General features: G+C 43.5%; 3 protein-coding genes across 3 annotated transcripts in view; 2 read left to right on the plus strand and 1 right to left on the minus strand.

Moving 5' to 3' along the window:
* On the plus strand, positions 1 to 4,609 carry hrasa (HRas proto-oncogene, GTPase a). Its single transcript, XM_068739080.1, has 5 exons — positions 1 to 111; positions 2,194 to 2,372; positions 3,915 to 4,074; positions 4,280 to 4,404; positions 4,552 to 4,609. Exons 1-4 carry the CDS (start codon positions 1 to 3, stop codon positions 4,397 to 4,399), a joined length of 570 nt encoding a protein of 189 aa, XP_068595181.1. The 3' UTR covers positions 4,400 to 4,404; positions 4,552 to 4,609.
* Positions 4,610 to 7,917: 3,308 nt separating this feature from the next.
* tsg101a (tumor susceptibility 101a) lies at positions 7,918 to 14,393 on the plus strand. Its single transcript, XM_068739078.1, has 10 exons — positions 7,918 to 8,091; positions 8,651 to 8,738; positions 8,839 to 8,904; positions 9,363 to 9,526; positions 9,993 to 10,119; positions 10,711 to 10,768; positions 10,903 to 10,997; positions 12,300 to 12,502; positions 12,599 to 12,838; positions 13,237 to 14,393. The coding sequence occupies exons 1-10, from the start codon at positions 8,050 to 8,052 to the stop codon at positions 13,324 to 13,326; spliced, it is 1,173 nt and encodes a 390-aa protein (XP_068595179.1). The 5' UTR covers positions 7,918 to 8,049; the 3' UTR covers positions 13,327 to 14,393.
* Positions 14,394 to 14,677: 284 nt separating this feature from the next.
* The window catches only part of ldha (lactate dehydrogenase A4), an 8,202-nt gene continuing 5,899 nt past the window's right edge, over positions 14,678 to 16,980 (minus strand). The window contains exons 5-8 of the mRNA XM_068739079.1: positions 16,855 to 16,980; positions 16,584 to 16,701; positions 15,717 to 15,840; positions 14,678 to 15,630 (exon numbers count right to left, since the gene is read on the minus strand). The exon at positions 16,855 to 16,980 is cut by the window's right edge and continues 48 nt beyond it. Of these exons, the coding sequence (XP_068595180.1) occupies positions 15,466 to 15,630; positions 15,717 to 15,840; positions 16,584 to 16,701; positions 16,855 to 16,980 (533 nt within the window). The 3' untranslated portion in view covers positions 14,678 to 15,465. The remainder of the gene's footprint in view (positions 15,631 to 15,716; positions 15,841 to 16,583; positions 16,702 to 16,854) is intronic.

Here is a 16,980-nt window from a genome sequence, read left to right on the forward strand (position 1 = left end):
ATGACGGAGTATAAACTGGTGGTGGTGGGTGCTGGAGGCGTGGGAAAGAGCGCACTCACCATCCAGCTCATCCAGAACCACTTTGTGGATGAGTATGACCCCACCATAGAGGTATGAATCTCACAGGCCACTTAAATTCATGGGGTCATTCCCATGATGAGGCAAATACCCGAAGAATCAGCCTTTTGAAGAAAGTTATTTTCATGAAGACAAGACACTGAGAGGCACATCAGATATGTGACGAGGAGAGCGGGGCCAAAGACTCTTTTCTCCACTCCTTTTTTCCTCCCTCTCTGTCTCCACTCTCCCTCTGTTTCTCACCACGCCTGTCCCTGGCCAGACAATGTCCTTTTTGTGTTTTTGCATTCCTGCACCCTATGCCCTAACAAACAAAGGGACGGCACTCCGTGTTTCTGCGTCTGTGCTGATGGTCATTTGACCTGCAAGTATAGCGGGATTCGGCTTCTCCAACATGGAGCAACAGTCACACTAAAGAGGCGCCTTTTGACATCTTGACTATTTATTTCTGTATTTGGAAAACATTCACTCTATCATCTCTAGAGTGAATGTTAAAAAGCTTTATCATCTCACAATTGTGAAGCAGATGCAAATGATGCTCCTTGTTTACAGTGTTGTGTGGGCCCGGGTGATGAACACATGACTGATTAACCTGTGATAATTTGGCCACTTACAGGAGACATACAGTATTATGAAAAATGAGGGACGCTGTCCTGCAGCACCTGTTTGAGACAGGAATGAGGGACGCTGTCCTGCAGCACCTGTTTGAGACAGAAATGAGGGACGCTGTCCTGCAGCACCTGTTTGAGACAGAAATGAGGGACGCTGTCCTGCAGCACCTGTTTGAGACAGAAATGAGGGACGCTGTCCTGCAGCACCTGTTTGAGACAGAAATGAGGGACGCTGTCCTGCAGCACCTGTTTGAGACAGAAATGAGGGACGCTGTCCTGCAGCATCTGTTTGAGACAGAAATGAGGGACGCTGTCCTGCAGCATCTGTTTGAGACAGAAATGAGGGACGCTGTCCTGCAGCATCTGTTTGAGACAGAAACGAGGGACGCTGTCCTGCAGCATCTGTTTGAGACAGAAATGAGGGACGCTGTCCTGCAGCATCTGTTTGAGACGGAAACGAGGGACGCTGTCCTGCAGCATCTGTTTGAGACAGGAATGAGGGACGCTGTCCTGCAGCATCTGTTTGAGACAGGAATGAGGGACGCTGTCCTGCAGCACCTGTTTGAGACAGAAATGAGGGACACTGTCCTGCAGCACCTGTTTGAGACAGGAATGAGGGACGCTGTCCTGCAGCATCTGTTTGAGACAGGAATGAGGGACGCTGTCCTGCAGCACCTGTTTGAGACAGAAATGAGGGACGCTGTCCTGCAGCACCTGTTTGAGACAGGAATGAGGGACGCTGTCCTGCAGCACCTGTTTGAGACAGAAATGAGGGACGCTGTCCTGCAGCACCTGTTTTCTATTTTGACCAAAGACTGTCACAGATATTCCATATAAATGTTTGGGAACTGCGTTAACTTGTGGAAAAGGGGTAGAATTTGATCTTTAGAAAATATATATATATATATATATATATATATATATATATATATATATTTACAATTTGTGAGTAATAATGGCTTGATGATGATGATGAATATATTTATTAGATAGAATGTTAGAGTACAAGTACAGTCACACAGTAGCATGTATTACAGTACAAGTACAGTCACACAGTAGCATGTATTACAGTACAAGTACAGTCAAACATCCTGTCTCAGAGGAGCATTTCTTGCGGTCTTGTTTCCGTTGAAAGTCCTTCGTACATAAATCGTCCACAATTAACAATACAAATTTAACGATACAAATAAAAATAAAACCAATATTAAATTACTCAATTGATGCAACGTAACATTAGGAAAACGAAAATAAAATGATTTTACACCACCAGTGCAAACTAACAATAAATCTGAAATAAATTACACATGATCTGAAATTGCAGTCTTTTTGAATTATGTTTGATGACTTTGGAACTATAGAATTTGTTACAGTGCCTTTGTTTTAATCTTTTGAGGTTTACGTTTTGGATTCCAAGGTGTCCGTGTGATTTCTGTGACATGTTGCTCCCTCAAACGTTTAAATGATGTCTTCTTCTAAGCGCTGGTGTTTCTCTCTTTGTCTGCAGGACTCGTATAGGAAGCAGGTTGTGATCGATGGGGAGACCTGCCTGTTGGACATCCTGGATACTGCAGGTCAAGAGGAGTACAGTGCCATGAGGGATCAGTATATGAGGACGGGAGAGGGTTTCCTCTGTGTCTTCGCCATCAACAACACAAAGTCTTTTGAGGATATTCACCAGTACAGGTGTGTGTGGGGTTCATGGGATCTGTTGTTTCAGATCAATCAGGCTGGGGCGCTGACATAAAATCCCTCCTGTCCTTTTGTGCGTTCTCGGTCGGCGGGCTGTGTCGGTGTGTTTTTGCCGGCTCCCTGCAGTATTTTGGTGATGCTGCAGTGTTTAGCTCGGATAAAGAACGCTTAGCCCACAGTGCATTGCCAATGAAAACCATCCTGACTCAATTAGAGGAGAAAGGGAGCGAGGCTTACTATTTAACTCACAATGACGATGTTCTCCCATATTGTGACTTTCATATCGCTTCAGACACACACTTACCTGTCTTGCAGGTGGCATGCAAAATATGCTGTATATAGAACTGATCACCTCCTCCCGAATTGAGATTGAGATTGCGCATGTATTTATATGACTTGCTGCCGTTGCCTCTCAGACTCTCTTCACACACACACAACTGTAAAAACTTTGTGCAACTTGTGGAAACATGCCTGGGTCTGTGGCTGTGTGCTAGAATAGAGCGCTTGAGTTATTTAAAGATCGGTCATCTGGTTTGAAGGGGAAAAATAGCAGAGGTAAAACTTCCTTCTCCACCTGGCACAGGTGCAGACACTCGACCTTCTTCAAACTGTAGTCAATATCAATTTAATACTGATTGTCAATCATGAAGTAGGAGCTCCATCAGTGCCAGAGTCTGTCGTCTGTGGAGAAATCATGTGCTTGTGTGTATTTTGCAGTCTGCTCTTATATCATAAGCAACAGCACTGAAGCAATAAGGGTGGACAAGCAATTATCTGACGTTAGCAACCAGCATCATAAACGTTAAACGGGCGTTGTGAGTGCATGTCAGCGTTTTATTTGGATCATTGTGAATATGATCCCACTTGTATTGTTTGCCAGTTTTGAAACAATGGTGACCTGTATCAACTCAGAGAAGGAGGTTATGTTTTCACCTGCATCAGTCGGCTGTGTTTGTTGTTGGGATTAAAAATTACTGGACAAGTTAACAGAGTTAACTTTGTTAGATAAGAATTTTCCCCCTCATTAATTGCAAAAACGTACAGAACCAAATACCACAAATCCTTGTTGAGCAGTGGGGCATGGATCGGACCACGGACGTGGGATTGTTTGAGGCATGCAGACTGCAGCGTGCCATTCCAGCTGTTAGTTATTGTTGTGGGTGTGGGTGACTCTGAGTCCGTCTGCTATGTTGATCATGAGCAACGTCAGAGAACCCGTTCATTAGCGCTGTTAACTTTAGGACAGAAGAGCGAAGCTGATAAATTGATCTGAGCGACTGATCTCCCTCCATTTCCCCCTGGCTGCTGTAGGGATGATGTAATGCTGCCCACCAGCCCCCCCTCCCACTCGCGTTCTGGTTCTTCCTCAGGGTCCTAGGGCTCCCTGGGCGCTGGTCTCTCTGCTGGGGCGCTCCTGTTTAGGAGGCAGGGAGGAGCCACACCAGCTAAATACTGTGCTAGGTTGGAAGGAAGGAAACTAGATGGTTCAAAAATCAAACGTCATTCATTACAATTCTATCGTTTTGCAATTAACAGAGAACAGATCAAACGTGTGAAGGACTCAGATGATGTTCCCATGGTGCTGGTGGGAAACAAATGTGATCTCCCGGCACGCACAGTGGACACAAGGCAAGCCCAAGACCTGGCCCGGTCCTACGGGATCCCATACATCGAGACCTCTGCCAAGACACGGCAGGTAGGTGGAGAATAAAAATCATATCAACATACCATATATACAATTTCTCATTTAGAACTGACTTTAAATTCAAGATGCCAAAGATGGCGTTTCGGCTGTGGTCCAGCCACTTGTCAAACACAGGCGTTAAATGGTGGAGGTTTTTGCAGTGAACTGTACTTGTCATTGATGGAGGGCCCAGACTGTGATGAGTCTGTGATTTTAGGGGGTCGAGGATGCCTTCTACACACTGGTTAGGGAGATCAGACAGCATAAACTGAGGAAGCTGAATCCACCTGATGAGAGCGGCCCGGACTGTCTGAGCTGTCGCTGCGTGGTATCTTGATGCAGGTGAGACATTTCCTCCAGAAACGTTTCTTCAACATCAAGGCGGTAAAAAGGAAAGTCACCAATTTGATCTGTTATACTGGAACATGTGCGTGACGCTGACATTGTTAACCTATATGTTCTCTTTTCACTGACCACCTCATCCCCCAGCTGCCTGCCGCACATCAAGGAGATATGCTGCAGTACGTCGCGACAGCACGGACTTCAGGATGGGAAGATACGAGTCAATGATGAAATGTAGACTTTTTTCAGAAAGAGGATGATTGAAGAAGAAGCTCTCTGAGACACCACCTGAGCTGACTGAACAAAGGACCTTTATGGGAAGACGGACTTGGACTCCTGCCCGAGCGGCGACCTGAACAAGCCTGGGCCGGCCTCTCTTTTTGGGTGGCCTGTGAGCAGTGTGGTTTTCTGGGTAGTTCCAGAAGTTTGCCTGCTAACTTATTGTCTTTGGTCTCGACACTGGTATGAAATAGGGTACCCCCCCCCCCCCCCCCACACACACACACACACTCTCTCTCTTGCCCACCGGAAGGACTGACTGAGTTCAATGGAAAAGACTGGAATGGACGTTTAGATTCCCGCTCATCCCACTTGAGCTGCCTTTGTTGTCTCTTGAGGGGCTGCGTTGTCCCTCCATCATAGTGGACATGGGGGGGTGGACGCTGATGGAGAAATGACTGTAAATTGTTGTGTTTAACATTTCACCTAGCTCTAAAAAGAAAGTCTTATTTTGTTTTTAATATGGAATATTTCTTTGTGTGATTTGAAAATCACTTAGCAATATGTGAATAAGGGTGTTTATTTCCGATGGCACCTGGTTTGACATTTTTCTCCCGAGAACTGCCTGCTGTATTTGGAATCCTTGTTTTTGTTGAAATGCAGCTACCTTCGCTCCTTATACGTGTTTCTTTGGTAAGAGTTGTCTGAGGAATAATAATAGCAATGGCTAGTGCACATAGATTCTTTGTTAAATAAGAGCCTTTACTGTACACGTACTATTGGGTATTCGTATGGCTACTTAATTTCCTGTTCTGCTTTGGTTTTGACAGGAGAGGTACTGTGTGAAAATTCAGTTTTCATTTTATTACATGCTGGAGGAGCTTGTAGCATAGGAGGGGAGCCCTCCACGCCTGTATAGTTAAATAAGGAAAGGTAATTGCAGCTTCACGTTTCTAGCATTTCATTTCAGTAGTTGTTGTGTACGACAGCGATAGGAGAGTCACTCCTTGTGTGTAATAAGACTCAGGAATTGTGTTCTAGGAAGCTCTCACCTTATAATCCTGGAAACCAGAAGGATTTCACCAGTTCACTTTACAAGTCCTGCTTCAGAGTCCACACACCAGTACTATCCTCATACTCTCTCTGCCACCTCATCTCTACGACAGGACATAAGACATCAGGTGCTACTTATTTCACAACCAGATTTACTGTATTTGTGAGCATATTGTGTGTAATAGATGATGTCTGTTGGGTTATAGGGGTGAGTCGCGTGTTTGCTTGTGCTCTGTTAAGGATGAATACTGCACTGTGTTTATTTTGCCTTATCTTGCAGCTGGTTTGTACCTCATGTGTGTAGCAAGCTCTACTTGAGATGGGTATATGTTGTCTTGTTTTGTATATTTGATTATTTGTGCAAGAACAACAACAAAAAAGATAAGTGTGCTGAGTTGTGAAGCGTTAGGAATACAAGTCTGGAAAATCACTACATATAAATCTAAAACGTTTTCCACTCTGTGATGGCGTGTGCGTCTGAATGTGATTCTGCATTACAAGCCTGGAAAACCAAGTTGAAAAGGATTATTTTGACAGTCCAGTAGAAAGTCTTTTTATTCCCATTCCATTGAAAACTTGAGTACGTATCATAATTTTAACAGTTCAGAAAATCGGTCATTCGTCAGGACGAGCGCTGCTCCGGACATAACAGGCTTTTGGAGACGGGCTTGAAAGAAGTTTCTTTTTACTTTGTCTTGTTTCATAATTTTTATTTTTTGACCAACTTGATTTCGTACGGTTGGAAAAAGTGATTCCTTTTCACTCATGAAAAGATTTAAAGAAATATAATGAGTATTTTCTCTGGAGGTTTTAGTGGTCAAGCTAAATGTTAATTTCTTTTTGGAGGAAAGATGTGAGCTGTGAATTTGTTTGAGGTTTTAGAAATTTAAAAGAGGCCTTACATTTGAAATGTTTTATATTTGTAATGTATGAGTTGATCCTAGGCCCCAGTTTATGTTTCACTAATTTCACTCAATCTTTAACAGGAAAAAAAAAAAGTGTGGCATTTAAAACATCAGACGGTTCTGAAATACTTGTCTTCTCCTTGTCGATCCTAAAACAGTACTTTACAGTATGTATTTCTTCAGATTGTTCTTGTATTTGAGAATGAGCTTCATAGTGCTGTGGGGATACTCAAGGCAGTAAAACACAAGTATACGTTATCAAACGTGGCAAGCATGACAAAGTTGGCTCGCAGGCTTGTTTCTCCCTTGCAAGCTGTGACATGGAGGTGTGGAAGGAATTTGTATAAATGTCAGCTGTTTAGCTATTGAAGATGCATTTACTCTCTGAAAATGTGGCACATGTATTGCAGGACAGGAATAAAGATGTCCATAAGAAACGGTCTTTCATTTCATGTCATTTGACATTTGCCACCCCCTACAGGCTTCTGTGTGTATCACATTCACTTCACTTCACTTTTATTGATTTGTCCCTCGGAGGGCAGTTTGTTTTACAGCATATACACACATTTTCCACAACATATAACGGACACGTAAGACGCAATTAAGGGACATATGAGGCACAAATTAGAGCAGCATCGTTGCAAAGGTGTTAAATATTGTACGAGATAAAAAAACAGTGCAAGCAGAGCAAACTGGTTCATACAGGTGCACTAGCAGGGTCACCTCCTTTCTGTGGCATTCAGGGCCCTGAATTTACAAGCCCAGAAGGACGTTTCCTCCTTCAATTGCAAGTTGAATTTCACATCCCTCTTCTATTATCCAACGACAACTAAAAAAAACAAATTTTGATTATATTCTGTGTATTCTATACATGCCTATTTATTATTGATACCCAATTTATGGTACAGTATTTTATTTCTCAAACATTAAGTTAGGTTGTCGTTTGTCTGACGGCCTGTGAAGTGTGACAGTATTCATCAAAATAAATGACAAATTGTCTTAAAGATGAAGCTTAAATATCCTAATTCATAATGATGTCAAGGAAATGAAAAGATTTCGAAAAGAACAGTTCAATATTCTGTGTATACTTCTCGAGCCACACCTTGCGCGTGACCTTTGCTTACGTCACTCAGAACGGAAGTGCTCAGGCGGAGTGACGGAACTTCCGCTTAGGAGCTGTCGCTACTTGATCTGTTTACGGCCCTTCTGGAACTTTTGAGGAGCCGTTTTTATACTTAGCTCAGTCCGGTGTGTCAGAAATAACGATCTTTCTCGTGTCGATCGGAGGCTTTTATATTTAGTGTTTCGAGTTGAGTCGGCCCCGACGCTGGGGTAACTTCAGCCGACGTTAGCTGAGCCTGCTAGCTAGCTAGCTAGCTAGCTTTAGCGGCGGTTTGAGCTGTCAAAGTCAGCTCTTCAACCATTCAACTAATTAATAAGAGCGGAAACAAGCAAACAAATAAAGACAATGGCAGTTGTTAACGATGGTGCCCTGAAGAAAATGTTGAAGGTAAGCCCCCCCGACCTGCTATTACTAGTACTCGCTCGAATGCTGCAGCAGGTTGGCTAGCCTTACGCGTACCAGATACCAGTGAGACACAGAAGCGCAAATCTGATTATAAAACCCGATTTCCACGCACGGGTTGCCAACAAAGGAGCATCTGTGTGACATTTAACGCCCACTAAGAGCTGGAATCTACTGAGTTACTAAGTTCGTTGTCTTACTGTTGCGTCTTCAGCGCAAACATGTTTACAATCCGCCGTCCCCAGTCTTGGAAATGACCTTTTTTCAAATGACTTAAAAAAAAAAAATTACACTGTTCACGCTAAATGAATTTAGAATGTCTTTGGAAGATCTATTAGCCTCTGCTGATCACTTGCAACTTGACATGCACGTTATACAACGTGACATCATATCCTGTGTTTGTAAAACTCAAATGATAAATTGTGCAACCCTATATTTGAGTCAACTTTCTAAACGGCTTACCTGTGTACAAGCAGGTGTCACTAATCTGATAATATTCTGATGTATTACTTTTCTCCTTTCTTCCTTTGTTGTCATTAACCAGCAATATAAATACAGAGATCTGACTGTTCGTGAGATAACTACCGTCATCTCCCAGTACAAGGACTTGAAGCCGGTTATGGATGCTTACGGTAAAGTTAACAATACTACAGTTCAAAATGATATGCTTTAAAATGGTACAAGCCAAACTTGCTTTGTGTGTTGTTGACATGAAAACTTGATGCATTTCAGTCTTTAATGACGGCTCCACAAGAGACCTGATGAGCTTGACAGGAACCGTTCCAGTTAGCTACAGAGGTAAAGAATGGTTATTTTTATCCAAATTCACCTTCAAGTTGTTGTAAATTACATCTCGTATTTTGTTAGTCCATGTCCTTCATTTGTCCTTTTGTTTTCAAATTGTGCTTTAAATTAAATTACAGTATAGGAATGTAACATGTCTTCAAAAGGAATATTCTGTATCAGTAATCTGTTGTAGTTGTACTGTACAACTACCAGTACTACTGATTATAATAACCATAATAATTGTTGTAATTATCAAATATTTTATTAAATTAAAATAAAATGACATTTACCAGGTGCCTTACAACAGACATACAACCAACAATAAATGAAGAAGTATCAGTCAGCCTGGCATTAGAAATAAGAGGAATAAAATACCATAATGGTTTTATTTTATGTATATGTCAGCTGTGCTCTTGAAATAATGATTTTAGGTGAACTTCAGGATAAATCGGTGCATGTATTTCTTGAAGGTAATATCTACAACATCCCAGTGTGTCTCTGGTTGCTGGACACGTATCCATACAACCCTCCCATATGTTTTGTCAAACCTACAAGTGCCATGATGATCAAAACTGGCAAGCACATCGATGCCAATGGCAAGATCTACCTTCCTTATCTACATGAGTGGAAGCACGTGAGTGTGAGCTTTTCACTACAGACCTAATGTCAGTGAGTAGGTGTGAAATTTCAAATGTGAAGAATTAAGATGCTGCTGGGAGAGAAGTAACACTACAGCAACAAAAACAGCAATGTTATTAGTGTGATCAATGGTTGTCCCCCAGGTCGAGCGGGTCGTCCTATGATCGAGAGGTTGGCGGTTCGGTTCCCGGCTGTTGTTGTGTCCTTGGGCCTGTGTGTCAGTCTGTCTCTGTGGCTACAACAGTAGCTTCACCACCACCAAGTGTGGAGTGAATGAATAATGTACAATGTAAAGCGTCGTTGACTGTCTATATATACTGTATATATATATAAAAGCGCATTAGTATTATTGAATGTAACTGGCTGCAGGCATTCCAGCGTAGCTTTCCTGAACATTATGATATCGCTTCCTGCATTTGTGGCCTTTCTTAAATAAAAAGTGCTTTTTATGTGTCTTACAGCCAATGTCAGATCTGTATGGCCTGATTCAGGTGATGATCGTGGTGTTTGGAGAGGAGCCTCCGGTGTTTTCTCGCCCCACCACACAAGCCCCGTACCAAGCCTTTCAGGCAGCTGGACCCCCGAATCGTGAGTGGCATGCATGCTGGTTGTAAACCGTGTTATCCAAGTCCCCATGGAGGGCTCTGAAAATGACAGACAGGATAATCTACAGTCCGTTTTGAAACGATGGATCGATACGCTTCAATTTCATTGAATTTAATAATATAAATATTTCCTAAATAATAATAAAGTTGTATTTGTAAACTCTTGAAATCACAGGTTCTAAAATGTCCTTAAAATATATTTTCACACTTTAATAAAACTGTTTAAAAGAAATGTGCCTCCATGTTTGTGCGTAGGATTAATCGTAGTCCTTAAACGCCTTCAGGTTGAGGTAGGAGTACTCACTGGTTGAGTGAGTACCTCTTAACATAATGATTTAATAGAACGCTTCCTGATGTCGGATATTGATTTGAAGGCTTGCAGTGGTATTGTAATAAATTGACTATTTCATTTCAGACTTTTAGTCCATACACCTTCCTAGGTCTTTCTATTGTAAGTGATGCATTACTTTCCATGGTCACCAGATGGAGCTCTCGTACTACTACAACACACCACAGGAGATAAAGCGAATGTTTTCCTCAGCTCTGACTGTTTCACCATGTCTCTGTACCTCAGCTTCCTACATGCCTGGCATGCCTGCAGTTTCATCCTATGGCCCAAATCCCAATCCAGGGTGAGACGTTAGCAAGTCAGTCCGTTTGTTTTCATGGATTCTTCAGCAGACACAAAACCATGTCTATTATTGAAACAATAGAACTTGTTCACTTGTATGTAAACATTATCATTTGATCAATTAATCATTTCCAGAGGTTACCCAGGATACCAGTACCCAGGCGGAAACTCTTACACAGCCACTGCTGGACCTGCACACTACCCCACCCAGACTGCAGTCTCCACAGTGGGTATGTAATGCATCTATTATCCAACATACTTTATTTATCTGTGTCATGGGAACATTTCAGTGTTTAAAATTAGCACAGGGTTGAAAGGCCTTTGCTCCCGCAGCAAAGCAGAGCAAGTGGCAAGATGAATATGCTCATTCAGACATTTTTATTGTTTGCAGTTCTCCATGTATGCCTCCTTTTGATATTAATATTTCAGTGCAATGTTATTTACCCCTTAAAAAGCAATGCATTTCCTCCTTTCCATTATTTAGTATTGAATTATGACACTCAAATTCAATCAACTTCCATACGAGTGGTGCTCTGGGGTGTCAGTGAAAGGTCATTAGTGTAATCTGAATATGGAGCATTAAAGGCCAAAGGGTGTGAGGGAAAGGAAGGGAAGGGACTTGTTCCCTGGAAGCCTTCCTACTTTATGTCTCGGAGGTATTCGGCACTATATTTAGAATAGGACCAGGAACCCCTTACAATGAAAAACCTAGGATCTTGTGATACATCTGTTGTCACAAAATTATTACAATTCTGGTTATGAGTCAACATGCTCAAAGTTCTTTAAAGGTCCCATATTATACTCTTATTCCACAAGTTAATGCAGAATATCTGTGGACAGTCTTTAGTCAAAATAGCAAACAGGTGCTGCAGGACAGCGTCCCTCTTTTCTGTCTCAAGCAGCTCTGTCAGAAACGCCTCTGAAAATGTATAGCGGGCAGCTGCACGCTACCATGGTAACCGGTGCGGTGACGTTTTTTTAGCACACACTAAAACATTTTTGCTAATTGTCGCTGGAACATTACCACCAAAAATAAGCTTTATGCGCATGTTGGTACCGACGCTGTCCGAGGAACACGATTCACAGAGGGGGGGGAACAAATGGATGATTCTTCTCCCCTTTTAGAAGAGAGAGTATTTCACTCTCCCTGTGGACGTTGGTTCCCCAGTCCCGAGTTCTCGTATGCTACGTCGCTTGTGACGGTGCCACAGGTTTGACTGTTCATCATTGCAGCCGAAGCTTCGTGCTTCGTGAGGCTCTTCGCCGTCCCTCACTCCAAGCCGTTCCCGGCTGTTGGTGACGCTTCGCACGCTCGGCTGGTTCGCGTTCTGCGACGTCACGGCGGTCTGCGCGTCGCTCGCCGTCTCAGAAATCAACTGTCGGTTATAAGGAGCAGCTCAATACTAATCGCTTGGCATACCCAAAACAATGCATACAGTATTGTATATTGTTCTTGTTAAGCTAAAGTATAGACAGACAGCAGCCCCTGTTTGAGTCTTTAGACAGCTGTTTCTGTCTCACCTCCTCTTCAGGCCCAAGCAGAGATGGAACCATTGGCGAGGACACCATCCGTGCATCTCTGATTTCAGCTGTGAGTGACAAGCTGCGATGGAGGATGAAGGAGGAGATGGACAGAGCTCAGGCAGAGCTGGACGCCCTGAAGCGAACGGAGGAGGACCTGAAGAAAGGACATCAGAAACTGGAGGAAATGGTCTCCAGACTTGACCAAGAAGTGGTGAGAAATCCTTTTGTTTCAGTCCGAGTTCTCACATATTCTTTTTATTCCCCGATAATTACAATTCATAAGTTGCTGTCTTTAACCTTCCAATAGACTGAAGTTGACAGGAATATCGAGTTGCTGAAGAGAAAGGATGAGGAGCTGAGTGAGGCGCTGGAGAAGATGGAGAATCAATCGGAGAACAATGACATCGATGATGTCATTGTTCCAACAGCCCCACTGTATAAACAGATTCTTAACCTCTATGCTGAAGAAAATGCAATTGAGGACACGATCTTCTATCTGGGGGAAGCCCTGCGCCGGGGAGTCATAGACCTGGAAGTGTTCCTCAAGGTGACCACGTCAACACAGCTTGCACTTCGTATACAGTAATACTTTGACTCGCAGGTATGATTCGTTCCTGGACCGAGCTCGTATGCCAAATCATTTCCCCCCCATATGAAATTTAAGACCGACTATAGCGCTCCGGAGGTGTGCCGTGCGAGGAGGAGGAGGGAGGGAGGGAGGGAGGGGGGGGTAATTGTACCGTACCATCTGGAAGTTGCTCGTATCTCGAAGCAAACTTTTGCTGGCAGGTCTCGGAACACTCGATTGTCGAGGTATTACTGTATACTGAGACTTACTTTGGGTTACCTGTGTGGATGAAAACGGGGTGATAAGCCCCTCATTTCAGCGTGCTGAAGAGACTCTGTGGATTTAACGTTGTCTTTTCACCCTCTCTTTAATTGCAGCATGTACGCCTTCTGTCCAGGAAGCAGTTCCAGCTCCGTGCCCTCATGCAGAAAGCACGCAAGACTGCTGGCCTTAGCGACCTCTACTGACTCACCTGGACTAGCTGCAAACATCCAGATCGACCTTCTCTTACTCTGATTTCTTTGTCCATTTTTTCTGCTTGTTGTCCTCGTTTTAATCTCTCTCACATCTGCTGCTCTGAGAACCAAATCCAAATGACGGAATCACAAAAACCAATCGAATGGGACGGCCTTGTGTAGCGCAGACAAGTTAAAAAAATAAATAAAATAGGACGGCTTTTATATTTTGATGTGATCCAACAGTTCCTGGAGATCATTTTGCTTTACCAGCCATGATTCATGTGAGAGACTTTGCAGCACTAAATTTGTGCATAACAATCAAATAAGAACTGCATTTCATGTTGCAGGAGCCGCCCAGAGCTTCCTCTAGGGGGCCCTTTTCTAGTAAGCACAAATTGGGGCGCGGAGGGGGCCCATGTGTCTCTGGCTTTCATGATTAAAAGGTTAGGCTCTGATATTAATACTGAGGGCAACCTTCCAGGAATGACTGGGGGGGGGTTCAGCCTCAGGGTTGAATTCTGTCCGAGGTCTGGATCGTATTCTGAGACTCGGATGAACACCCCCCCGATGCCATTTGGTTCTTGAGTGTTATTGAGCGAAGTTTTCAGCTCCTCTCGCCACCTGAACTCACGACTACCTGTGTTCTCCCTGTTTTGTGTGTCTGGCGTGAGCGAGCTTGTGTGTCGTATGTCAGCTGCTCAGGTCTACCCAGTCTGACTACAATAAACAGTTATGTACATTGGTTGGTACGCTCTGCAGTGTCTGTTAAAGGTAGGTGAAGGTCTTTCCATACTTTATTGCTATTAGACAGAATAATAGGTTTTAGTGAGCTTCAGGAAGACGCCACTAAAGACAGACTGCAAGGATGCAAAAATAAAATACTATTGTAGTCATAAGTTAAATTATGTAAAGTTTGCAAACAGGTTTCTTTTAAATTAGCCTTTTACTAAATGCACTTTTGATTGTATGATAGAATATTTACTGTTATTTTCCTGTTTCCCATCCAACCACAGACCACCTGTTTTGTATCTATAGATTTATGTAAATCATTACAAATTAAAAGAACTCTGATTTAATGGCTCCTTTCTTTGTGATAATTTCATCAAATATTTTTTCTCTGGTTACATAGCTGTTGTACAACCCCAAACCAGGAAGTATTTATCAAACATACATGCAGTAGGTGTGAATGCTTGTTTGCCACAATGCTTCATGGAGACAAGTGGGCACATTTGGGTTTTCCTAAAGCCCCTGAATTATCCTGATCCATTCCTGTCAGAGTTGCTGACTCTGGTGCAGTACTAACTGCTTGTAATTGATTACATTTTGGTTCAGTGGCAAACAGAAAAGGACAAAGGACAGATTTTATCACTATCCTGGCAGATTTATTTGATGTTACAGCAAATAAAATCAATATTCAGCCGCCGTGGAAGCTGTAGTTCTTAGTGAGGTAAGTGACAGGCAATATCTAATGTAACATTAATACATAAATAGATTTTAATAGCATTAACATTTATAAATACGACATTTTTCCATCAGTCATGATCGCTCCTTCCCATTGGCTCTCTGTTATCGCTACGCTTAGTAAATGTGTCCCCATAGCCTCACTAGAAATCTGTTACTTTTTGCCATTTCTTTAAATGCTATTAAAAATATTCTCTGTTCATGCATCGATGGCTATGTTTGCCACGACGACGTGGTGCGTTGGAGTTACAGGATTCTGGCCCGGTGATTCTTGTTGAGGTGGACGGGAGGCCCTCGTATCAAATGGAATGTCTCCATTATATTTCAAACCACCAACAGAGATGACCATGTGGGAACAACGATCACAGAATACAAGGAATAAATACAACCTACGGACAGCAGTGCACAGTAGCGTGAACTACACAGTGTGTGTGCTCACTTTGCAAAAGGCCTTAGTTTCCTTCTGTAGCACAACAAGCAGCACCAGCTGAGCGCCGAGACCAAAAGCTATTTGCATTCCAAATTAAATCGGGGGCAGAACAGGTGAGAGGCGGCAATGACAATACGACAGGTGTGTGTGAATGGATGCTAAAATATAGGCCCCACTAATTTAGCTGGAAGTAGCTATTCGGACGTAGGAGTTACGACCACGCCGATGGTGGACTGGAGAAGTCGGAGGAGAGCTCGTCACAGGGTGAGCTCCTTCTGTACATCCCACAGGGTCTCGGCGCTCTTCATCAGCTGCTGCTCCTCCTCGGGCTTCAGTATCATGTGAATCACATCTGTCAGGCCGCTGCTGCCCAAGACGCAAGGGATGCTCAGGAAGACCTCCTCCTTCACTCCATGCATGCCCTATAAGAAGAGGAGGGCGGGGTCAGTGGGTCATTTCAGAATATCTGAAGGATGTGCAGCATGCGTGAAGAAGGCCGGCTCCCGACCTGGACCAGTGTCGACACCGGATGCACTTTGTGCATGTTCTTTAAGATGCTTTCCACCAGGTCAGCCACAGACATGCCAATGGCCCAGGAAGTGTAGCCCTTCAGCTTGATGACCTCATAAGCCCTAAACAGATCAGAAGATAAAGAGGGAGAAAAGTGTGTCACTATTAGAGAACTAGTTTATCCTTCCAGGTGTTTTCATGCTCTCTTACTATATGTGTCATTTGGTGTGCTCCGTGTTTGCAAGTATGCACTCAGCGTAAACAAAGATTATAAATGTCTATAAGAGGAAGACCTCGACTGGCAGTGCAGTCAACAGGATGGTGCCGTTGTGTGTACGTCTGCACCCCCCTAAGACACAGCTAGTATGAGATACTGGCTGAAGAAGAAACAGTACAAACTGTTGCATCACAACAAACAATTTAAACAATTAAAAATAATCTAACTATGCAAGTAAAAATGTAGCAACGCTGCTGGACTCTACAGTTTACTGTGCAGGGATGGGCATTGCTCTTGTGCTTGTGCTGGCTGCCAGGCTACAATGAACCCTTGACACAGTAGTGTGTGCGTGTGTGTGTGTGTGTGTGTACATGTGGGTCTTTTGGCCCGATGCCCTGTTCAAATTCCACTCCAAGGCTTGTCAGATCTTGACTCACTTGAGCTTGTTTGAATTTTTGCATTTATATCAGCAGGTGATTGTCGGCTCTTAAACCCGAAAGATCTGTTTTAATGAACTTTAATTCTTATTAAAAGCCCCCACTCCACCTCCAGGATGGTACCGTATATCTGCGTGGCTAATTGTTTGCTTGCTTAGTGGATTAAATCAGTCAGTGAGAGATTCTTTACCAGAACTTTAGCACTGCTCACCCATCAACCACCATTTTATGAACCTCCTTCCAGCTCTCAGCGTCGCTTTCAGTCCCCATCTGTGGGTTGAGGCTCTGCAGAGGAACTCCAGCAACGTTCACACCACTCCATACGGGCACTATGAGAATCACAGCGACAGATTATCTCTCAAAGTCCATCTTGGTAACAGCAGAACTGTGTCGAGCTATGCTAAGCTAAGATTTGACCCAAGCCAGCACGCCAGTCCAGAGGAAGGCTGGAAGGGAATTTATTTTTAGTCGTAGCCGCATACCGCTGGAGTCTCCGTGCTCTCCGATAATCCAGCCATGGCAGCTGGAAGGGTGAAGGTTGAGCCTCTCTCCCATCAGGTGGCGGAAACGGGCGGAGTCCAGGTTGGTGCCAGAACCAAGGACACGGT

This window comes from Brachionichthys hirsutus, chromosome 5 (assembly GCF_040956055.1).
Source record: "Brachionichthys hirsutus isolate HB-005 chromosome 5, CSIRO-AGI_Bhir_v1, whole genome shotgun sequence".
Classification (NCBI taxonomy): Eukaryota; Metazoa; Chordata; class Actinopteri; order Lophiiformes; family Brachionichthyidae; genus Brachionichthys; species Brachionichthys hirsutus.